The 25,919-nt window shown below is 36.0% G+C and overlaps 1 protein-coding gene across 10 annotated transcripts in view; it reads right to left on the bottom strand.

Moving 5' to 3' along the window:
- The window catches only part of PPFIA2 (PTPRF interacting protein alpha 2), a 296,329-nt gene that overhangs the window by 105,518 nt on the left and 164,892 nt on the right, over nt 1-25,919 (bottom strand). For all 10 annotated transcript variants that reach the window (XM_017743915.1, XM_017743910.1, XM_017743908.1 and 7 more), the window contains 2 exons: nt 13,568-13,669; nt 3,550-3,714 (listed from right to left, as the gene is read on the bottom strand). In XM_017743915.1, coding sequence (XP_017599404.1) covers nt 3,550-3,714; nt 13,568-13,669 — 267 coding nt within the window. The remainder of the gene's footprint in view (nt 1-3,549; nt 3,715-13,567; nt 13,670-25,919) is intronic.

Raw genomic sequence — 25,919 nt, 5'->3', positions numbered from 1 at the left:
GCAGCAGAGTCTGTGTGAGTGAAGCATTACCCACAATACAGGAAGACAAGACATACATAAGCCAAAGACAGTAGATTGACTCCATGCAAGGATGCCAAGAGACTTGATCAGTTCATCATAGTTAAGGCCTTTTTCAACTTTGAAAGTAGTGGAAGTGAGGGAGATTCCTCATGAGTGGAAAACTCAAAAATGTTGTGTCCATCATCATGAAATAGAGGAGTTATCCTGGGAAGATCCAGGAAAGTACAAGCTGGCCAATGCAGGTAAGGTTATAGAGCAAATCTTCCAAGAAGCATTTTTGGGCACATAAAAGGACAAGATGGTGACTGGGGAGAGCCAGTGTGGCTTTGTCAAAACCAAATGGTATCTGGCCAACCTTACTGCCTTGCATGATGAGAGGACTGGCACCACGGATCAGAAGAGAACAGTGAATGTGTTTTACTTTGCCTTACTGAGGTTTTCTGCAAGATCTTCCATTTATCCCTAGAGAAAATTGAGAGATAAGAATTGGTGAAATGGATTCCATGGTGCATAGAAAATTGACTGGACTGCAAGGTTCAGAGGTTTGTGATCAGTAACACAAAGACCGTGTGGCATCCCATTGCCACAAAAGGCATAACCGTAGGGAATGAGGCAGGCTTTGGGAAGAGAAAGCAGTTTTGCAGAAGAGACCGAATGGTGAAAAAGGCCAGCACACTGTTTGGCCAATGGGTTGGAGGAAATTATTATTTTCCTCCAGACTTTTGAGGCTGCATCTGGTTTCAGACTTCCTGGTAGAAGAAAGATATTGGCAGATTTCAATGAAGGCCCACAAAGTTGGCCATGGGCTGGTCATAGCATATGAGACAGGCTGAGAGAGCTGGGTCTGGTCAAAGTGAAGAAGGAAAGGTTTGTGGGAGATCTCATTGCTGTCTACAACCAGCTAACCAGAAGCTGTGCAAGAAATAAAGCCAGTTTCTTCTTGCAGATGCAGAGTGGCAGGACAAGAGGGAACAGATACAACACTCAACAACAGAAACTCCAGATAGCTATTATGGGAAAAAATTACAGTGAGGGTGATGAAACACTGAAATATGTTTTCTGCCTAGAAATATTCAGAAGTAATGGGACAGGACCCTAAACAACCTGAAACAGTTGGCCATGCTTTGAGCAGGAGGTTGGGCCAGATGTCTCTGAGGAGGTCCAACCCACATTGTTCTACTAATCCCTGAAAACCTTCAATGCATTTTTACAGGTGGATTGATATCTTATTTCTGAAGGGTCTGAAACAAATCTAACTTACATAGTTTTTCTGTCACCATGCAGAATCTATGACTCACATGCCATAAAAAATTTTTAGCACATTTGGGCGCATGCAGCCTTTTTTACTTTCATTATTTTTAAATAAAAATCACCATAATGCTGACAATTTGTGAAGGCATTATATTATCAAGTATCTGGGCGATATATGCAATGTCTTTGATCCAATCCTTCCAGAGACACTGTAACAAAAACAGGTCTTTTTATATAGGATATGTACTTGAAAATAATATGTGCTGGATTTATAACAAATTATTTTAAAATAATTTATTAAACTGCTTTATTGACTTATCTCAGAATGTTTTATAGTAAAATTATGATTTATTGCATCAATATAAAAAAGGTTCCACAAAAATCAATTTTATAACTTGTTTTATAATGGAGCACATCTTCTGTTAACATGATTGCAGATGGTTGACTTTTCTACAGCGATAATTGTCATTACCACTGGGACAAGCATCAATTAGATGCATAAAATGTCTACCTGTGTCATTCCAAAATTTTTTAATGTGCTGAATACTGATTTTAACCAGTTACATTTAAAATAATGTAAAGATAGATTTTCAACAATGTAAATAAAAGTTTTCTATAATATAAGCCAAAATATTACATGTAGCTTCAATCTAATTCTGTACAATGATTTTCAAAATGGGATGTAAAATAAACCGCATAGTACCAAAACACTAAGTGTTCAAAAAGGAAGATATGTAAGAGGTACACAACTGTTGAATAATCAGAATCTATTTCAGGTTTAGTTCGTACTATTTCTCATACTTTTCCAACACAATGTCAAAAAGTATAAAAGCTGGAGAGTTCCCTACCCTAGTTTATCGATTTTTAAAGCTGGATGAAAGATGAAAGCTCAGACCATAAACCACATCAATCCTCAAAAGATCCTTTTAATAATACAGGATTTTTAAAGTCTTAATGACATCCAAAAGCTTTTTACAGTGGCTATAAGTCATTATATTTCCTTTTCTAGATTTTCTTTAAAGATGCTTTCATGATATCTGAGTAGACCATATAACCCAAAAGATATACTTAAACACATAACAAGTTTTGATTTAGTCTAAGTTCCTTAAATTTAACTTTGAACCTGATAGTTAACCCAGCATGACTCATAACCCACAGTGTCTCATCCCTTCATTACCAATGATATATATATTACTATATATCTACAGCTAACTCAGTTCCTTAAACATATTCAACGTTCTGAGTATATTTCTGAGTTTAAAAAAGGTGAATTTATTACTGTGAGACCATTAAACTGGCTCTATACAATGCAGCTCATCTGTGCAGTCAATGGTTTCAGACGCTGTGCTGCACAATGTCATCCCTGCTTACCTAACCATCTCAAACAGAGAAGCAACTCAGCAGCAGCAATGAGCAAATCAGCCAAATCAGACCCCTTAATGAACAAGGTTCTTTGCTCACGAGCCGTTTCTCACATGCTCCCTGCATATGTAGTTCTGAGGCACTTACTAATTCAGACACATCACCTTCTGGGCATATTGTTTCTAGACATGAACTAGATTCTGAATTCATGTATGCGATACTCAAGGTGATAATTAATAGTTGTACAAAGCTTGTTTCACATGAAATAGTCTTTCCAGCACAGGATACATGAGGAATGCAGTGGAAAGACCCTCTTAATTAGCATGACTTGATGCAGTTATCAGTGGTTTTTACCTTGATTCTGCAGGCCCTTCATTACCTCTGATAATGAAGAACGTAATACTTATATTAGGTTAGGTTACTTGTAAAGGGAACATTGTCCTTATGTAGCAAAGGCTAAAAAGACCTCCGAAACGTAGATTTTCCTAAAAATATCTAAGAGCCAAGTTCCCTTATGTTGTCAGGAACATCTCATTCTGCCTCTCTGTTTGTTTTCAAAATTTGTGACATACTTACATTTTCATGGCCATAACTTAAAAGCACATTTTACACCCAATAAATTCCACAGGGTCATCTTTATTTAGTGCTAAATAGGAGAAGCATGTCTGGTAGGGGTGAGATTTGCTTAATTTGAAAAGTCACTTCTATTGTCTACAAAAGATAGCTGAAGTGACCTCAAGTGCATTACAGCTATTGGCCAGACATTCTTACGGATTTCTCTGGATACCTGTAAATGCTCTAAGTGCAGGATTTATTCCAAGGAGTAAACAAACAATGCTGTTGTTCTGCTGCATCATAAAGCACAATTAAGCAAGTTAAAGAGTGTATTTAGTAAGCTTTTTTCTCATACTGTACCTTTTCATCCAAAGCCTTGTGGTGCTCAAACAGAGATTTCAGAGCTTTGAGGACCTCAACTTCACTGGAAACTCCTGAGGGAGACTGTGCTTGCCGTTTCACCACTGTCATCCTCAGGGACCTTTCGTGTCTCGAGACAAGGCACTCCAAATGCTCCAGTAACAGCTATTGGATTTGAAATAAAAAGTTATTAATTTCTGTGCACCTAAATGCCACAGAAATTCTAACTACAAAGTGGATGATAGCAAACAGCAATTTTCTTGGCAACCTCATTGTAGGAGAGATTGCTGGAAGGATTAACAATATTATTTCATGTTTCTAAATCAGATGGAATAAATGAAAAAATAGAAAATCTACTCATGATTTCACTTAAAACTCTGCTATGAAAAGCAAGAACAACAAATCACTAAGCATAGAATCACTAAATTTAGCTAAATTAATCACATATTTTTACAGTATTATTTGTAATGGTAGTTGATGAGCATTGACAACCAAGTAACCACCAAAGACAGTCTAAAGAATCATGCAAAAATATTAAATAGGTTTACAATTAATTCAGCCTAACTTTAACATATTTCAATTTCTCTTGAAACTAACTCAACAAAATATGTAAAAGTGAACAGTATATTTTACTAGATTTATAAGACTACGCATTAGAACTGTTACAGCTAATGGCGTTCGTCACTAGCACAAGCTTTGAAATGTTCATTGTCTCTTGTATTACAAACACAATGGAAATCAGAGAAGTCCATAAATATCTGTAAAATAGACTATAAATAACATACTGTAAAAACATAATATAATTAGTTTTCATTATTACTCTGAGGTTAAAGGAAAAATTAAAATGGTATGTTGATGTTTTATAGACAATTCCCCATTTGTCTATACATTCATAGGGCTACCACTGCTGTTCTTAAAAGGCTGAACATTAAAGAGACTTGGTTAGCTGTAAGGTTAAATCAGGGTAGCTAAATTCATGAATCAGAATGCATGTTAAATGCATTGTAATTACAACCAACAATTATATCTAAGTCATTGAACTGGAAATCTGAAAGTTACTTGGATAATTGCTTATTATTTCTCCTTTGATGTGGTTCTTAATATAGCTACTATTTGTAAATATGTATATTTATCTGTAATCCACAAATATTCTCAGTCACATAATGGTTTTTATTCTTACATGAATTGATAGATATAGAAGAGCAAAAGCAGAGGGCAATTGCATTAGAGACATAGTATGTTGATATTATATTAAGTCAGGAATGATTATTGTTCAGTGTCATCTTTGCATCAAACATGGTTCTCATGTTTAGGTTTGCACCTGGTTATTATGTTACAATAACTATATTTTTCACAAAAAGTAGTGAATGCATATGTGAACAATGTTAGTACAATGAGAGTTGTAACTACTCCCTGCAATTCAAGAAAGGAGGGTCTCCCTATAATTTCTGAATCCAAGTGGTGGCCTGTATTTATCAAAAGCAAATGAACAAGAAGCTTTCTCATCCTTGGAGGGCTGACAGCAGATATAGGTGGATTTTTAATTATTTGAAGCAGTCCAAAGTAGCACAAAAGTTTGAAGAGACCTCTTAATGATAGAGCCATCAAGCATTCAGTATGGGGCTGTGGGAAGTTTGCAAACTAAATGAGAACAGAATATTTTCCAAATATTTACAGAGTATTTCTGTTCATAGTAGCTCTTAAATAAATAGTTAATTGCTATGATGAATAGAACTGAATTGCTGTGTTTTGGTCTAAATTCTTGTATCTTCATGGTTTTTCTAGGCCATCTAGTTTATCTGGGAAAGAGCTGGAGGAAAGCAAGTCAATAGCTGATTTCTAACTCTGCAACTTACTCTCTGCCCTGTCTCTTCAAAGAGTCTGTGAGGACATTTCCTTCTCTGTGCAGCCTGACTGTACCCCACTTCATAGCCCCGGGGTAGCCAGAATCTGACTCTAATCCATATTGTGCACTTAGATTTTCCCAGAGTCATTCCCATGTCCTGGATGATTCTATTAGAGCCTGGCTCATCCTGATCTGTTCTCTTTGTGCAGAAACTTTTCAATGCATCATAGCTACATCTGGATCAGTCTAAATCCAGCCAAAAAGCTACAGATTTCTGAAGAAATTGGGATAAAAGGGAAAACATTGATCCACAGTTGACTTTTAATATGGCCATTCCTTCCATAGGTCTGTAGTTGTCTAATGCTCAAACTGATAGCCACTAAAGAAGTCCAGAGTAATAAAACCTTGGCAAACTTTTTTTCAGCCTGACTCTGAGCAAATTTCTCATATTTGGTGTCCTACTACCCTAAATGACTTCTCTCCCAGACAAATGCTGTGATGACCAGGGACTTCTGAGATCCTATATGCAAGTCATAGTTGGAAGGGCAGATGGGAAATTCTGGTTTAGGAGAGAAGAAAAGTGATGGTCACATGGAAGAATATTCATGAGAGAAAGAATTACACATAACCTACAGCAGAGAGATAAATAAGGAGCACACAAAAAACCCTTAACATGCATTCAGAACCTCATTTTGAACTGGTGCAGACAGACGATCCCAAAAGGGAATCAGAAGTCAGCACGGACAGAAGACAAGAAACTTGCTAGAGCAAAGGCAGAATGGGGACTGAAGAGAGTCATGAAGAGACACAACCAAGTTCAACAAGGTTTTCAAGTATAAGAGAGCAGAGTGGTGGGCACTCAGAATTTCTAATGGGGTGATTGTGGAGGAACAGTACAGCACTCAAGCTTTTTGCAGAGCTGCAGGTAACATATTTAACTTTAGGTTGTTACTGCCATGTTAGAAACATGCATAATACTAAACCAAGGACAATGGTTTATATAATTGTGTTAATATACACAAAAGCTAAGTTTGCTTTTAGCTTAGAACTACCATTTCAGAGGAGAAAAAAACATATGCCAATGTCTGCATACATTTCATAGTTACTCAATAAATCGAGTGCCAAGTGCTGTGTTGCCTATTTTACTGTATACAGATATCCCAGCTAAGTGTCAAAAGACCCATGGAGAACTAAACCACTGCTTGTGGACATTTCATACATTTTCTTTCTGTTCTTTTTGACTCAAGCTGCTAGCAGTCACCCATTCTTCTGGAAAATACCTCTGAACACTGGAATTTTCCTTGCCGTCAGCTCTAGGAATGCCCGAGAAGGCATGTTAACATAGGTTTCTGGTTTGTAAGAATTTCTTATTTTTGCTTTTCAACAAAAATCATCTCTATTTCTTCACAAATTCTGTGAGCACTGCTAACAGCAAAACCATCTGAGCAAGGACTACTGTTAACCAGGTCTCTTAGTGCAATATTACTCCCAGTTCTCCTGAAAGGGAAAAAACCCCAGGGGTAGGACATTTGACTGTGACTGAGAACCTGATAGTAAATCCTTGCCCCTTGCTCTGATGAAATGTTAGAGTCACAGAATAATAGAATTTTTTAGGCTGGAAAAAACCTCTAAGATCATCAAGTCCAAACGCTAACCCAGCACTACCAAATTGTCCACTAAAAAAGTGCCCAAGTGCCACATCTACACATCTTTTAAACATCTCTAGGTATGGTAACTCCACGATTTCCCTGGGCAGCCTGTTCCAATGCTTGATAACCTTCTTAGTGAAGCAATTTTCCCTAATACTCAACCTAAACTTCCCCTGGTGTAACTTGAGGCTATTGCCTCTTGTCCTATCATTTGTCACCTGGGAGGAGGGGCTCACCCCCACCTAGCTACAGGTGTAGAGTGATAAGTTCTCCCCTGAACCTCCTTTTCTCCAGGATAAACACCCCCAGCTCCCTCAGCTGCTCCTTGTAAGACCTGTGCTTCAGACCTTTCACCATTTTTGTTGCTCTACGTTGGACATGTAACAATAGCTGCTGTTTTATTCAACTTTTCCCCAATTAAAATTATATTTTAAAAAGGGATAATAGATCTTCCCTGCTTCTCTGGGAACAGCAAATGTCAACAACACTGACAGAATTATGAAGTGTCTCAGGGCTACAATGACAGGGGAAGGGAATATAAACATAAAAAATTGACATTGACGATGATGATGTTTCCAACAAACGTTTAACATCTGAAGGAAATCACAATAACTTGTGGGCATGCTGAAGACTTTCCTCCCCAAATGTAGTTCAAGAATTAATATTGCAAATAGTTGTGAGAACATCACAAGATTTTATTATGAAATAACATTGTAACAATGCTGGTAATTAATTTAAACTACAAAAATGTTAGAAACAGGTTTAGGGAATTTCAGTAAGCTGCAATTAAACTCTGGCATTAATAGTGATCATGGGCTGCTGAGCATTTTCTGCTCCCTCACACTGTGTCAAGCTGTTACAGTTGTCAAGCACTCAGAGGGACAGGCATCTTGCAGAGAAAAGAAGATGAAGATCAACAGCAGCAGGTAGGACAGAATCACCCACGCATCATTGCTATGCTTTTCCTACTGGAAAGCATAAGCTTGACAATGAATGATGAAATAATCTGACAAGGGAGTTTTATGCTGGGCAAATTTTAGGATGCTCAAGATGCCATGCTGATAACTGTATCTTATGTAAATAAGATTGTTTCTGGAGCTCTGGACTTTTTGTAAGCATAAAAAAAGTATAAAAATAATTATTTAAAGACTGAAAAGTGCTCTGGTGCATATTTTTTGAATTAATGTAGCATCTTTAAAGTGCTAATTATAACTAAATGAAAAAGAAGAGAGAAAATTTTTAGAATATACCCAGCTTCCCGTATTTCACAAATCACTTACAAAGCACTAGTGGAAGAGATTGATTTCTTTGAAATGGAAATGCATGGTTAGATTTAATGGTATAAACTACATCAGTGTAGGTTATCACCTATTCTGTTATACTACACCATCGTGACTACATGGACACTGATTTACATATAGAAAATTAAAGAAGTTAAAACATTCATTTTTAGGAATGATGGCTCAATAAGTTGAAATTAGTGTGACTCAATAGAGTTTGCTATTACAGGACCTCGATTTTAATCAGTATAAAATATTTTAACTTACATTATTTTCAAAAAACTTGTTTGTAAAGAAAGTTCACAGCAGGATAACAAATGGAGAAATTAAAGAATCAGCAGATGGTGATGGAGAGAAAAGGAGATCAATAAATAATGAATACAGGGAAAAAAACATAAAAGGCTTTTAGTAAAATGAGACAGCCTTAAGGTATTCCTTAGAGGAATGGGGTAACCCACTAAAAAGACAATTCTCTTTTGAGGTCCAGCTTAGAATTTGTCACCAACACAGGAAAAACTGAATTTTCTTTCAGTCTGTATTTAGAACTCACATTGTTCAGTGAACTTCCATCTCTGGTGTGAGCAGAGAACACAAGTAAAATAAGCAGACATGGGGTTGAAGACTATCTCTAAAATCAGTTACAAAATCAGTGATTTTCTTTGTCGTTGTTCCACAGTGATGGAAACCACTTTTCACCTGTGGTCAGCTGATGTGACCTCCAACAGCTACACTGGTAAATTAACAGTGAAAATCTTTCTCTGGAAAAACAAAGTTACAGCCCAGCTACTGCAGTATGTCCATGTCTGTCCTTCTGTACAGAAACCAAAATGCAAGCAGCCTAAAACCTTAACGAAATCACACATATGGGAAACAAAGGTATGAAAGAAAATGAAATGATTGGGATAATGATACAAAGTAATAGGAAGGGGTTTTATAAGAATAATGAATACAAATATAATAACTATTAGACTACACAGATTACCTGAAAACACAGGTATTAAATAACTATATATTACATTTACTATCTGTTGTCACACTACTTACTGACAGGAGCTCTTTTTCTTGAAAGAAGAGACACATGAATCTACAAGATAGTTAATAATATTGAGGCAATTATATGTTTTTCCATTTGCAGAACTTTAGGAGACAGATATATTTATTTTCATGTGTATAGGGTTTTTTGACTGTAAGAACTCCTCATGTTTAAAAAAAAAATAGAGTACCTGATTCATTTTCAGCACCTAGTAAGTGGATTTAATTAAAAGGTCCTATGAGAAAATGAGCTAAAGTAGGTAAAACCTTGCTTTAAAATATATTCTCAGAGTTTCCCAACAGAGTAGAAGGGAATTTAAATCATAGAATACAGGGTTAAGTTCTGATCTATAGGTATTATGAGACTGCAGTGGATAATTGAAGATGTTTCATAAACCATTCCATAAGGAATTGAGACAGAAAGATATGAATAAAATTAGATACAAGTCAGCCTTGTTCACTTTAATAAGTGCTTTATCTCCTAAGGCATGAAGCAAAAGAGAGTTGATGACACTGGTACTGCTGTTTCATTTGTGAACACAGGTTTAATTTTTTTGTTTCTAAACTGTTAGAACTAGAATATTTCAGACCAATTTAAGTAAAAAAAATATTCTATATTCATTAATCCATATCAGTATTGTAACATTTTTTCACCTACCAAACCAACCCCCAAATTTTCTCATAATAATATCCTGATCTAATAAGTTAAACCTATGGAGTTTTTCCACTTTTAAGGAATACAGACTGAGACAAAAAAAATCTTTCCATTTTAATTTAAACAGCCAAGGTAGTGTGATTTTATAATTTCCATTAAATAATATGCTAGATCACACTGACTCTTCTTCCAGCTTCACAAAAGATGCTATCTTTCCACATGCTATAGGTAATCATTCTATATAGAGAATATCCAGAGAAATAACTGTAAGAGTTTTTATTAAAATATTTTTATATGTTTTAAAAGTCCCATACAATGGTCTTCCAGAGAGAACCTGTCTGTCTTCCTGTCAGCAATGCCTCACAATCAGTGCTCCCACACCTTCTATCAAAACAGCAGAGTGTCGTGTATTGATGGATTAAGTTGCCAGCTACGTTCGTAACTTGAATATATTTCTACTGTAATATGTCAGAAAAAGTTAATTATCATATGGAATAAAAATACACATTCAACAGCAAATGCTTAAGAATGCTGCTAGAAGGATTGAGTAGGGATTTGATTAAATATTGGGGTAAGGTTTAATTTCTGTCATTTTGGCTGAGATCTGAAGTGTATGTGTCCCAAAAAATGTAATTCCATCATGGTCTCTCTCTAATACATGTGACCATCAGGGTCTAGCTTGGCGTAGAGTGGGAAATCAGGATGGGAAATCAGTTTTGTGTTTTGTTTGTTTATTTATGCAATTAGCAAAAATTCTCTGAGGCTGTTGCCAGGTAATAAAGAAAAACATAGCTGTGGGTCTAGAGTAAAGAAAATACTGCCAGTTAGGCATAATTGAAAATGCAAAGGGAACCTGGAAGGCTGCTGTGTACTCAGGACCTGACAGAATTGCCACTTTCATGCCTTTCTGCTGATATTCAGTTTGAAGCAAAACAAATCAAACAATATCTTTTTTGCTGTTACCCCGGGGAAATAAAAGACAATGGATTAAAAAATTCAGAAGTTGTAATTCAGAACTGAGCCTTTTCATTTAAAAGCAGTAGGAAGTTCTACTTAGGACATAGTGGTGTCTGTAGTAGTTCCACCACTATGGGTGGTTATGCATGAGTGTGTCCTCGGGGCTCAGGTGACCCTCATTAATGTAGCCAAGGGCTAGAGCTAGCCATCTAGGGCTGGCTCAAGTGTGAGCATTAAAGGGAAGGACAAAAGATGCATTATTTGGACTAACTTTATATGTGAGAAAAGACATTTAATTTTCTCACTGTGAAAGTGTATCAGTGGTCCTCCAAATATTATTTTATTAGAATCCTCCTTCTAAATTAACAGAAAAATTTTGGAGCAATTTTTTCTCTTACAAAATATTAAAGCTGTTTTGCATTAATAACACCATAAATCTCAGTTTGCAAAAGGGCCTCTTTATAGGCAATGCCTTCACAATGAATGCTGCTAGAAATCTCATCACTAGCACATAATCAACACTGTATGTTGAAAACAACAGCTTTGCATCCAAAATGCTCTCCCTATCAAAGGAGAGTCCCTATAGAAGGCAGCATGAATATACAGCCAGCTCTGGGACATATTGTAGTATATGGTAGCTTAAAGCCTGGCAAGAACACAAATATGACATGAGGGGGTGATAACTTATTAATGAAAATGCTAGGGGTCTGGGTAAGGCATGTCTCTGAATTTTTTCTCTCTCCTGCTCCATTAATACTTGGACTCTATCTTCCCCTTGTTTGCTGTACCATCTCCTGCATTCCATATATTTTTTCATAGCCTAAACATTTTGAACTCCAATACCTAACTTCATCTTCATTTTGAAAACACACTTTTAGAATTTACTAATTTTAACTGCAAGGAGTTGCAAGGATTATCACACTATAACTCCCATTTGTTGATATTAGGTCTCCTGGAAAACCTCTTACCAATTCTTGTTTTCTGTAGCACAAGAAACATAAGAATGCATGATCTTTAAGCTTCTTGCTCTGTAAAGAAACTGCCTATGACAGAGATTAGTCTGACTTAGGAGGTGACTTACAGTTGAGTCATCTTCATTCTCTCTCACAGTTCTTTGGAGAGTGACTATCTTTGGCTACTAGGCTGTCTTGGAATTTTTGCTAGTCTGCACTGCTTATATCAGGCCCACACTAGGTATTGATGCACTGCAGTTTTAATACACTAAAGATGGTGTTCAGTGGACTTGGTAGTGAAATGAATAAAGCTTTTTTTAATTAAATACTAAAGTAATACACATGTAGGAGTTACTGATAATTTAAGTAGCTATAGAAAGTCTTTTCTTCAGCTGAAATGATTTGCTAAACCTGGAAAATGCAGTGCAATTCCTACATGTTTCTCGCGATTAATTAATTAATCAATTAATGGGAGAAAAAGTAGGTCTCACCTGTACCTCCTGTAAGGTTTTCCAAACCCATCACTTCTAAGAATTTTGTGCTAAATGTGATCATTTCCTGAACATCCAGGAAAGCATAGAAGTAGATGGGTCAGCTTTGCCTCTTTGTAGGCATCTGTTTCATCTGTCCTCCCTTGAATTTCTGAACTCTATGGCACCTTGGTGCTATAGATGGAAAGAAGAAAGCGGGGAGAAAGGCCCTTTCTCAGGTCTTCTGTCATATATATTGTTAGATTCCCTTCAGAATGTAAGTTAGCTGACAGAGATGTTATCTGAGCAGAGGAGGAAAACAGGAAAAGTTACACAGTTCACAGAAGAATGAAATACGGATAGGAGAATTCATCCTTGGTGTTCAACCTCTGAGATCTATTTTGTATGTTCATTACCAGCCTGACTCCTGCCTGATCTGAGACTACTCCATCTCTTTTCTCCCACCTTGCCATAACACCATAAAGTCTCCTCTGCTACCCTCTTGTGTTTCTTGATCAATTCTGCCTTTGCCCAGACACTTTTATGTGCAAATTATTTTATTCTGAAAATGATTCTGTACATCATTTGAGAATTTTCAGAAGGTGCTGTCACATATATTCTTGTTCCCGGACAGAATAATATCTTCTGATTGAAGCAGGACATGATAAATTTCAGGACTGAATCTTGTCCCCCTTCAGCTGTATGGCAAATGACATTTACTTCAAGGGTCACACGGCTGCATGTAGACTAAATAACAGACTGCCTGTGGTATGTGCAGCACCCTTCATCTCATCCTTATTCAGATCAAATCCAAGGCACAAGGCAAAACTGGGTCTGTTGTAACCTTGCCTTTTGCCTTGATAGGAGATGCAGATATGTGCAGGCTACTTAGGTTTGGAAGGCTGCATGAGTCCCTTGCTTTAGAAGACATTTAAACTGAATGACCTTACCATGTTACATACTAAATCTCCTCTAACTGTAATTGTTTGTATTATATCTGGCTAATACACTCATTTCCTCCAGGACTGTAGCATAGTAGACATATCCTGCTACTTAGAACCTCCTTCACTCATGAAAATGCTGGATTTTTTTGTCTTATTCATACAAATGAAGATCTAGATTTATACTTAAGTTTACAAACACATGATATCTAGAAAATGTCTGCTGTATACTTACTCGTGTGTTGTTTCTTTCAGCTTTTAGTTCTGAAATCTCTTCCTCTTTTTCAAGCAGCTGTTCCCTGCATGTATTTAATTCTTTTGTCAATGCAGCAAATTCCTGTAGAATAAAATTATATATGAAGTTACTCAAGATGTAAGCACTAGGACAATCAAATCCATATGCATTCTAGAGTTTGAGGATTTAAATAATATTTAGAAATCATCAACACAAACTAAAATAGCATATGTAAGCTTCAGCATCTACCAAAATAATTTCAAGTGTAGACATAGGTAATAAAAAGTGACTACTGATTAAAGGTTTGAAAAAAAGAAGAGTCAAAATGATGGCAACATCTCCCATACATAAGTTATCAGAACCACACCAGAAGAAGAACAGAACTGGCCAATTTCATAGCAACAGAGACACCACATTTCACACATAATGAAGTCCAACTCAACATACCCACTTAGGAGCGTTCTTGCCACTCTATAAGGCAACCTTTGCAATATAGCATGTGAGAAAAAAGTTAAAATCTATCTAATATCAGAATAACATAAGTAATATATGAGTTGTGAAAAAAATACTCTACTTGATATTGAACTTAACTATTAAAATGTATTTGGTCGTTATAGTGAAAGGCTGTGATGACTCAGAACAATATTTTGTAGTTGGAATGAGTTTCCTATGAATTAACATAAAATGAAACTGGATTTTAAGCTGCTCCTGATATTAAGTTTTATGCATGCAACTAATAGGTATTCTGAAAAACATCTTTAAGTTGTCAAAATTTCTATTACAATGTCTTGCATTTACCATTGCTGTAACTCTTCAACAATACACATAAATTTTTGTCTATACAAAGGGCAGTCATAGAGTTGTCATTAATTTCAATAAGGAAAAGGCTTCACTTCATATGTGTTTACTTTTGACAGGCATAAGATATACTAAATTGTAGTGGTTAATTTTATCCTTTACAGCAGAAAGATTCTACATGTCTCACAAAAACAGTAAGGTAAAGGATGAAAAACCTTTAAATTTGTGATCATATTTTGAGAAAAAAAAATGTCTTGAACAGCATTGATGTTAACAAAGATGTATACATATTTTAAAATATTAGGTTAATTTCAGTTTGACCAAAACAGTCAGGGCTTAAGAGCCCACCAGCCCACAATCAGGCAGTTAAACTGCACTCCAAGAGAAAGCAGTCCAATAAAAAAACATGTCCAGGTGGTTTATCTTATCAGTCAGAAGGATGAAGCTGACACTAAATCTATTTATTTAAGACAAAAGCTAACAATGATGTCAAAAGGGCTTGGTTTGCTGCTTCTCCTCAAGCTGCAGAAAGTAGCTTTTATCTGAACTAAATAACTGTTCAACAGAAGTTTGGTGGGTATTCCTTGTCTTGGTCTGTTTTAGTCAAGTTTTTAAATAGTTAACAGTATATGTTATTATATATTAAACATTATTAAAATAAATTTCAAGTGATATTCTGACAACATGTAACTAAGGGTGCATTTTTTTTCATTTTTCTGCAGCTGGAACTGGAGGCACAGTAGACCTCCATTCAAATTGCATGGTAAGAAAGAAAGCGTTGTTCTGATATCCTCAACAGATTTAGACACTGGCTATTGATCACATGAACCATATCATGATGTTTTGTGTCATACCTCCTAATCAGTCTTAGCTTTTTACCTCCTAGTGCTCAGGTACATTTAAGACTACACAGTATACTTTGATGTTAAAACCCTTACCTTAGCTTTGAAAACGAGATTTATATCATAACACTACTCCCTTGCTTTTCAAAAGTATCATTAAAACCTCTGCCTGTAGGTCTTAAGCTAGGATGCAGAAACACCAGTCCAGCAGTGTTATTCTGTTCAGATATTTTTTAAAATCTCTTGTCCTTAAGGTTATAAGTCATATTACATACTGAATGAAAAATCATTGTTAATAGAAAGCCAATGGTCTCAACTCACATTGAATATGGATTTTGAAGCACAAAACCACACATAAACACATTTTTCTCTATAGCCCTACAGGGTGGAGCCCTTGTTACTAATGTCCATACACATGGATTAGTGTCTGTAATACTTTCAGAGTCTTACAGAATAAACTTTCAGTGTAATCTATGGAGTATGTTTTTGCTGTTTATGTTTTCTCATTTCTTTGTATTGTTTCAGTGGGAATTAAAATAGACATTTTGGCATATGCTTGGGCATCCGGATGGGTGACAGGTGGTGGAAAGGATAACAAATGTCATCTGGTGACTTACAGTTCAAGTTCTGAACTACAGTAAGGCAAACCAGTCTGGTGACATGCATTTTTTGCTTTCCTTGGAAACAGAAAAAGATATGTTTATCAAATTGCACATCTTTGCTGTGCCAAGGCAAGCCTACTACCAGTACAGTCCCTAGTGCCTTGGTCAATATAATCTCACATAACGAAGTAATGAAGCTCCTACTAACTTGTTGAGCAGCATGGAATTTATTCTTAGGGTAATTTTGTCTGGTCATCAGCTTGTTTTCCCTTACTTTTAAGCAAATCATTACTCAAATTTCTGCTCTCAGAGAGTCCCATGTCTAATGTAATGTTTTTTCAGCCTCCAAATACCTTCAGCTTATATTCATAATATCTATTAGCATTTACCTTAGCTGGGCTACCTGTGTCCAGTGTTTTAGACCTTGTTACTTGAGTGGCCAACATTGTCCTTTCAAGCCTATTAATTATTCAGTTGCTGCTGCTGCTGCTGCTCTCTGAAATTTCTCTGTGCTTTTGACACACCTGCAGTGCAAGCATTTACAACAAGCAGTCACCTCTTCATGTGTCTGTAGCTCAAGTGGCCAACTTCATCTGAAGTACTAGAGACTGCTCATTCATCAAGAGCTTGGAGTTCTCCAAATTGAATGATGGCAGAAAGAGGGCCTTACTCCTTGTGTTTATGTCATGAGCCTTTTACAGGGAAAGTCTCAAAGAAAATGGAGTTTTCCCTAGAGCTTTACAAATTATTATTTCTGTCACATCTGTTTTGATAAATTAATAACTAGGATAACAGCTCACAACTTCCAAATAATACTTCCAAAACTAAATGTAAAACTTATTTTAAAAATAACCAATTTATCCAAGATATCCCTGTGACCAATGCTCCAGGAAACATTTTTTTTCCCACAGGTTCTACACTAAGCAAAGCATATTTTTGTTTTAACATAACACCCAGTTATGTAATAAATAACATAATAATGACCTCTGCTCATGCAATTGCCTCATATGTATATACAGGGATCAAGGGAATACTGTCATTTGGAATTGCTGTTTGCAGCAGAAATCTTGCATGGTCAGTGACCACAACAGTCACTCATACTTTGGGAGCCCTGAAGGTAATATCTGTTGCATAACTAATAGGAGTTGACAGGCACAACTGCAGTTTTAAAGCTCATGTAGAAGTTGTATGGCAGTAAATCTAATTAAGAACTGAAGTGAATTAAAACTCTATGAAAATTATTCAGCTGATTGCACTGGTTTTATACTATACCACGACATCAAGATGTTTGCAATTTTTTTCAAGATAAACAACCTGAGAAAGAGCATTGTTTTTGCCATCTGAATAAACATTATCTCAGAGCCTATCTTAACAGCTGCTTCTCTTTTTGTCTTACTACTTGGCCTATGAAATTAAGCCTTGAAAAGCAATTCAACAGAAATTTGTAGCCACTAAAAGGACCACTAAGAGTTCGCAATAAAAAAATTCAAGGACCTCCCCAGTGAAGCAGCTGAAATACAGCTGGAGCAGAGGCTGGAGGGTGCCTGAGAGAGTGGGATGCCATTGGGACAGGAAGGCTGGCAGCGCTGCCAGATGTGCTGGCAGCAGGACTGGGCAGGGCAGGCGTACTACAGCTCTCTTACCATTGAATTTCTGCCTCTAGGGGCTGGCTCAAGAAATCCTGCTTTCATTGTTTGTTGTTCCCAGGAAAGGCCTGGCAAGATTTATGTTTTATGACCAAATATGCATAAAACATACATAACTAGTCTCCAAGTTGAGGGTATGCCACAGAAATTGAGATCTCATATCTCTGATGCTCATCTGTTCAGAATACGATCCAGTCCAAACTGAGCTGAAATGAATACAGTCTCTCATCATCCCCCCAAAAAATACTGAAATAAAGTAGAAATTTTATAATAGCAATAATAAAAACTAAATGAAAAACACCTAAAATTCAGTTTTGGAGACACAGGAGATTCAGCTTAAAATCTCCTCCTCTGGATTTTCCATCATTAAACCACAATTCATTTCAGGAATGAGTGCATGGACTAATCTCTGAATGGAAAAAAAATGGTAGAGGCTTATAATTTCTATTTTACATTCAACACAAGCTATGTTAACCAACTCGCTTTCCTACAAATTTAGATGTAATTAATTTAACACAGGAAATCACTATATACTACAATTCACTCAGAGTTTTAACCTTTTATTTGTTATGTTTTCATCCAATCCATTTGTGCATGGGCAGAAAAAATAAAAGGTATCTTCTTTCTTTTCTTGTTATTCCTTCATTGGAAATGTTCTTGGAAATTCTCCATGCCTTTTAAATGACCAAGGATTTATTTTAGCAATTTTGTCAGAACACAGACTTCATTCTTGCTGACTCTTATTAACAGGACAAAATACAAAAAAATTCTGAACAGATTTCACTATTTATTTTCTTGCTACAGAGAAGTCATAATAAATATTCCTTGATTCTAAACTAAGTAGAATGCCAGATTTTCCCCATCCCTGGTAGTGTTAATGGCCAGGCTGGATGGGGCTTAGAGCAACTTGGTCTAGTGAGAGGTGTCCTGCCCATGATAGGGGGGTCGGAACTAAATGATCTTTAAGGTCCCTTCCAATTCAGGCCATTCTATGATTCCATGATTCTATGATTTAAACACGTGGGTTTGGTGTCAGTCATCTAAAACATTCATTGTTACATTACTGCTCAAAATCAGAGTTCATTTGCACACAGGCTTTAGGTTTGACGTGTACCCTGAAATAATGTATTATAACAGGACCTGGGTAAAAAAATGGAAATCTATTTGGATCTCAGGACTAAAAATTTGATCTCTTCATACATAAAAGCAAAACTTTCATAATTGTAGAATAATCTCTGAATTACTCTCTTAAAAACATCAGAGTAGTTTGCACTATGATGTTGTTTGTGTAGAGTGTTTTCTGTACTTCTCCACAAATTAATTCAAGCAAAATTGATTTAGTCTCTGTTTTCCACATTTTTTAGGCACTGGAATTTATTTTTTAACACCCCTTCAAAAAAATTGGCCACCAGTAGTATATTATACAAAAAACTGTATGATGTGGGTTGGCCACATCACGTTGAACTACTGTGGCTCTAATAAGAACTGAATGCTACTTTGACTCGCACCACGCTTGCACAGATAGGGAATAATTCTTCTTTAAAGAGAGTGACTCTTCCAGTGGTTCTTACAGAGACATCAACTGTGTTTCAAACTATCAAGGATTTACCAACACTGGTTTGGGTTGCCTAGTGGTCTGCAAGACATCTAAAATGAGGGAAGTGGGATTGTGCGTCACAATGTGAGAGTTCCATTAACTGACAAAGCAAGACAAAGAGTTGCACCAGGGGAGGAATAGACTGGATATTAGGAATCAGACTAAGCAGGGAAGTGGTGGAATCACCATCGCTGGAAGCATTCAAAAAATGTGTGGACGTGGCACTTAGGGACATGATTTAGTGGTGGACATGGCAGTGCTGGGTTAACGATTGGCCTCAATGATTTTAGAGGTCTTTTCCAACCTTCACTGTCCAGTGATTCTAAGATAATGACAAGATTTCTGTTATGTAAGAGAGAGAACTGAGTGTCCTGGTTTCAGCTAGGGTAGAGTTAATTTCTTCCCAGTAGCTGTTACAGTCCTGTGTTTTGGATTTGGAATGAGAATGGTGTTGATAACACACTGATGTTTTGGTTTTTGGCTAAGTTGTGTTTATCCTAAGCCAAGGACCAATTTTTTATCTTTTCTGATGCTCTGTCAGTGAGAAAAGAAACTAGGGAGCAGCATAGCTGGGACAGGTGACCTGAAATGACCAAAGGGACACCACAGAATGTCATGCCCAGTATGTAATCTGGGGGGAGTTGCTAGAAGAGCGGCTGATCTGGGTTCAGGAAGGTGGGGGGGAGTCTGGCATTGGTCAGCATGTGGTGAGCGACTGCATTGTACACCACTTGTTTTTTTCCCATTCTTCTTATTATTCACCATTATTATTCTATTTTACTTTATTTTCCCTTATTAAACTGTTTTTATCTCAACAAAAAAATTTTACTTCAATTCCCCTCCCCATTCCACCAGAAGAGGAGATAACAGAGGGGAGGTTGAGTGAATGGCTCTGTGGTGTTTTATCTCCAGCTGGGCTAAAAACTATGTTATTAAGTAGCACAGTGGACTTGAGACCCCATTTTTAATTTTGTTTTTTTTTTCAGAAATGTGGGCAGGGACTGAAATTTTGACATGTGTAAACAGAAGCACACAGTCAATGCTCCTTAGAAGAAAAGAAAAACATTTCAGAGTTTCAGAGCCCATGGAAATATCTATAAGAATTAATATTTCCAATACATTCACTGAACACAAAATCAGACAAATGGAGAACTATTATGTAGCTTTCCAACAAGATTTCCTTCCTTAAATAATCAGTTGAATCTACATCAGATTTTGAACTAAGCCTTACAAATATTTACTTATTCAGCCATCCCCTTCTGGGTAGAAGAAATCATCTCAAGTCTCTCTGTGCATGGCCTGCTACTGTGAATGAGTAATTTACTATGATGACTGGGGTCCCAGAGTAAGAGAGATATAACTGCTTTTTTGAGCAAACAGAAAAACACTCAATTACCATTTCAGTATCTGAAAAAAATTAAAAATACACACACAAAAAAAGCCCCCAAAACTTGCTTCTAGAAAAGAACCCAAAATAATAATAGACTGAGGATTATTCTAGATAAAATTCATATATCTGATTAAGATAATTCAAACATATTGAATGGATATACATATAAATATTTTGGTGTAGCTTTGTGATCTCTGTAAACTGAATTTTATAGAAATATCACCTAAATTCGCCAGCTATATCATATTACTTTCATGATTTTTTAGAACAAGAGTACCACAATATTCAAAATTATATTTCAAAATTCAGTCAAAAAGAAGCTTTAAATGCACCTGTTTACATGCTAGTTGATGCGACAGCCAGTCTAGATAAATTCAAAGATAACAAAGAACAACCACTGTCAGGACTCATGATGTAATCTGCCTGATTTTGCTAGTACACATTTGCCATGTAAAGATTAATTCCCCCAGATTTTCGAAGTCAAAGAGGATCGCCACAGCAACATGAGCATTATGGCAATGGCTCAGTTTCTGGCAATGATTTTCTCGCACAGGATTACTTCAGGGAGAAATCTGACACTACAGACAGAAGTTATGGCACAAATATGCCATGGTAGTTTTCACCTGAATCTAGGGCAATAATAATATGACTATAATTCATTTGATTTTGGCAATATAACCACAAGCAACAATCCATGTATAACTCCCTAATCAGTACCAAACAGCCAAACATTAATCTCTTTTCCATTATTTCCCAAATTAGCTTGAAAATTGTCATGTAAAAGTTTAAATTTTACATCACCACCAGCTAAAACGTGCTCAGTTGGCATTCCTGGCTTTTTCACAGTTAAATTATTCTGAAAGGAAAACTGCTGAATAAAGTATGCAATCTGCTGACTTATTAATATTTCCCATGTCCTCTATTTAAATAATTTGAATTTGGTGTTCTGTATTATCTATTGTGTACTGATCACTAAAATTTATGCTTTCTGAAGAATAATGTCCAGCCAGCAGGTATTGGTCTGTTAAAACACTTACAGTAGCAATAAAACAGAAGAAAAAGGGGGAAAAAAAGGCATAATAGAATTAATAACAGATTTTTCTTATTTTTTAATCTAGAATATCCTGTGTTCTGTGAGACTCTTCAGATTATGGTAAGAGATGTGAGTTGACAAAAGCTTAAAAAATGATCTCAAGCACAAGATAGTAGATGAAAAAATTCAATGTTATTTATTTGTAATCCTTAGTATCAGGCTATAAAGCTTGAGGCTTAAAAGGACTTGACAGCCCCCCTCCCTTAAAAAAGGCAGAAATTTTAATAATTCTAAAAATGTAGCTCTTTAATATTTTTTAATATTTTTATTATAATGTAGCCAATCCAATTATACCAAATGAGTCATTCTCCCATATTTATGAACAAGAATGAACTTAAAGTCTTTTTTCTTTCCCCATAAAAAAGGCAGATTGAAAATTTAAAGGTCTCTTGTCTTGCAGATCATGTAAACTAGATTGGTTTGGTTTGGAACAGATATCACAGTGAATGACAGTAACACACTCTGTTACTTTCAAATAACCCTAATTGTGTCTTTAGTGCTTTGCTCCTGACTGATGGGAACACTGAGGCACAGAGGGTCTACATTAAACATCTGTCAGACTAGTACTGAAAAGGGATGGGACAAAACATCACTCATACAAACATCTGTAAACACAATAAAGCTGAATTTGTAGTTCAGGTGCGTGAGTTTAAAAAAGCTCATAATATTATATACAGTATAGGATGAAACTGCAGACTGGCTTACAGTGTGTATTCAGAATGTTTTACTACACACACTGGACTGTTTTTTGTAGAAGTATAACTCATGTGCAGTACTATGGCAGCACAGTTTCCAGAAGTGGGATGAAAGTGTTGTTAGTTGCGACTGTAGGGATTTTTTCTTTAAATCATACTACTGTAGTATGGAAGTGAGTCAGCTACATAATAAGGGGAATTATACCATCCACTTTTTGTCCATTTAAAAATTAATGCCTTTGTTTTATAAATATTTATGTTCACTTTTTCTTAAAGTACCTAAATAATTTGCACATACAGCTATGTTGCAGACTACAACATATAATCAAGTGACATCTTTTAACATAAAAGATATTTATACCAATATGCCTCGATTGATCAAATATTGTACTGCATAAAAACTGATGATAATTTACTCCTCCACTTAGAAAATTTTTCATCTATTGAGAAATAAAAAGAGCAAAATATGGTCTAAAATGACAGATTATGACTAATTTTAAAAATAATTTTATGGAAAAGGGGATTGATTTTATTCCAATTAATCAGTTCTATATTTTCCCAGATATTTAATTATTAATATCATTAAAGATGGGATATGGTCACAGAGCAGTAGCATAGCACAAAATAAATTCCTGCATTGAAATACAAGACTACAACCTCCCACAGTCAGCACAGAGTCTGAATTCATGCTTACCATCCTACTTCTTTTTTTTTTTTCTCACAAATTTAAAATAAACACAAAGCTATAAAAAGAATAAGCCTGGACAATATGCAAATTATTGAAGTGCTTTGCAGACTGTACAATGGCTTCAGCACATCAATGCACACATACAGCCCTCACTATAAGGCAGATTGAGGTCAGTACATGGCCCTAAGAAATAACCTAAAATAAATCCTGACAGAGAGGATATATGAAGGGTGACTATAAGAAGTAACACATACTTACCAGTAAACAGAATAGGTCTTCCATTATAATGTTGGATAAGGAATGTGCAGCTTATTTTGGTGCCAATTCCAATTTCCTAGTCTAGCTGAATTTTAGCATCCCTGACTCACTTTCCAAACTCTTTACTTTCCTTGCTTCTCCACAGAACAACTTGTTGTTTTCTCCCAGGCAAACTTGACAAAATACAGCATGACCTTTTCTTCTCCCTCATTTTGCGTAACTGTCCTGACACTTGTCTCCTCTGCTTTCTCAGCATTGTCTCTGGGTAAATTTTATCCATGATCACACATTCAGTTATTATTAATAGGTCAACAAGTCCCCTGTTCTGATTCAGAAACCAACCTTCCTTCCACAGTATAATAATATTTTTTACCCTTTCACAATTTATACCAAATAATTAACATCAAATAATTTAGTATTTTAAATTTTCCTTTTTTTCCAGATTTTTGCTCTTTTCCAGTTTCCAATTTTTTCATTAATTTACTCAGTGTAAAACTACAGAAAAAGAGAAGGATGAAAAAAATGCAAACATGCTTAATTCTACTATTTTTAATAACTTCCAAACTTCAAAATATTAATCATACTAGATTCTAACAAAAAAAATCGTCAAGTTAAAAAGTTGGAGTTTTTCTTTTTTTTCAGAGGAAGATTTGTACAGAATCTAGTCTACTAATCGACTTTTTCCACCAACTGATCTCTTTCCATAAACTATATTTGATCTTTTCCTGGCAAGAATAATTGCTAATGGATCGTTGAAGATGCAAATATTAGATTTTCTATATCCAAGCTGGTCACCCAAGAGCAGCAAAAGTGAATAAATGTACTTTTAGGATGTGATTGATCTATCATGGCTCCATTCATATCTTTTGGGTTGAAAGGAACTGCACCTTTGAAATGCTGTTTTGTTTTTCTCTATAGGGTTTCTATAAAGACAATTAGGAAAGTGACCTCTTCTGCACTGTAGATGGCTGCTTATGGTCTGGTCTGTCCCAGCAGAACTAAAGCTTCACTGTGACAGGTAAATAAAACTCCTAAATAAAACTAATCCCTAAATCAGGGATCACTTCATCATTGGTAACCCTGGTGGCAATAATCTTGTCGTCCCCCTTGCCCCTCCAAAAAAATTGTTGAAAATATAAAATATAAATTGGTCATAATTATCCCATTCTTATAGGTGCTAGTGTTCAGCTGGAGCTGTATGGGGGTTTGGTTCTTGGGGAAGACAACAAGACAGGTGTCCCGAGTCACAAAAAGGTTAAACTGCTGCCAAAGCAGTTCAGGGCAGTGTTAGGAAAACCCTCTGTAAGAATAATTAAGCAACAAGCCTGGCTGTGAAGGAATAGTGTGGTGACACACTTTCACTGACAACTGAGGCAAGTGCCTGTGAGGGCTTATGGTATTGTTTTAATGGACAAAGGTGGGATAAGTGACATTTGGAAGATATTTCCATTTTTTGAGTCCATGACAATGAATCTGTATATTTGGCTTCATTGCTGTGAATTCCACTTGCAGATCCTTTAACTTAGATGCCTAGAGTGTAAATTGTGATGATACTGCATTCACAGCACTTTCTTGATGTGTGTGCTGGAGATAATTTAAGCCATGGATTTCACAAATTTGCTTTCTGTTTGATAACTGAAAACATGGGACTTTTTCTTCATATGTTGACTTGCTCTCTTTCCAGTTAGTCCAACTAAGAGTTAGCTAATATTTGCAAAGTACAAATGTGTACCGCATGAAGGAATCCCAATTTTGCTTGGGATATATACTGAACCTTGTTTCAGATACTGAAGTTTTTAACATCAATCTTTCATTTCGTCTATACTATTGCAGTGAAATTTAAAAACTTCAGTGGTGAAAACAAGCTAATTAGTCACAGATGTTCTTTATCAGAAGAAATATGATGAATTGGTAATTACTGACATAGACTTTGTCCTGAGGAAAAATATACAATGTAGTTACAGATGCCAAGAAAACCAAATTAAGGAAGGGTGTATTCTGTATTAGAAATTGCATAGATTTTATTAACAAAGAACTTATTAACCTCTGTTCCTTTATTGAAAATAAAGAAATAGTAAAACATCTTAAAATTACGTTAACATTCAGACACTGGTATCTATTTTTTTTTTTTAAGACTACAGGGTAGTTGATATAAAACACTTTGAGGTTTTTGAAATCTCTTTCTCTCTCTACTCTCCCCTCTCCCCCTCCTATTTCTGTCTATCTCTCTCACTCACATTTACTGTTAAATAAAATCCATACTATTGACTTTGGCACATGATCTTGTTTGCACTTTAATTTGAGCAGAGGTATTGCTTAATAACCAGATCATAAACAAAGCAGTGGTTCAACACATAAGAAAAAATACTGCTAAACAAGGGCTCTGTAGAACTCCAGTGATTGTGTTCAATAAATACTACATTTACATCAAAATACAGCCTCATTAGCAATACATTCTTTAGCTGCCCGCTGGACAGGTAGGTGGTCCAGAGGCAGATTCTGCTCAGAGCCTGGGCAATTCATGCATCTTTGTCCACATTTTTTATTTAGTCCTTCAGGCACTGACAGCGGCTGTGCAATGCGGAAGAACAGCTTGACTTCCAGAAGAACAGTACCCCAAAATTGGGACCTAGTCCATGACTTCTAAGAAGTGGTGAGTTATCTGTTCTGATGACAAATGCATGCACATCCATGAGTTTTGTTGCATGTTTTACCAGACCTATCCACGTAGGTGTATGATTAC

The sequence above is a fragment of the Corvus brachyrhynchos genome, unplaced genomic scaffold (genome assembly GCF_000691975.1).
Source record: "Corvus brachyrhynchos isolate BGI_N302 unplaced genomic scaffold, ASM69197v1 scaffold9, whole genome shotgun sequence".
NCBI classification, from domain to species: Eukaryota; Metazoa; Chordata; class Aves; order Passeriformes; family Corvidae; genus Corvus; species Corvus brachyrhynchos.
The sequence above is the reverse complement of the archived record's forward strand: the minus strand, read 5'-3'. Positions and strand labels throughout refer to the sequence as shown.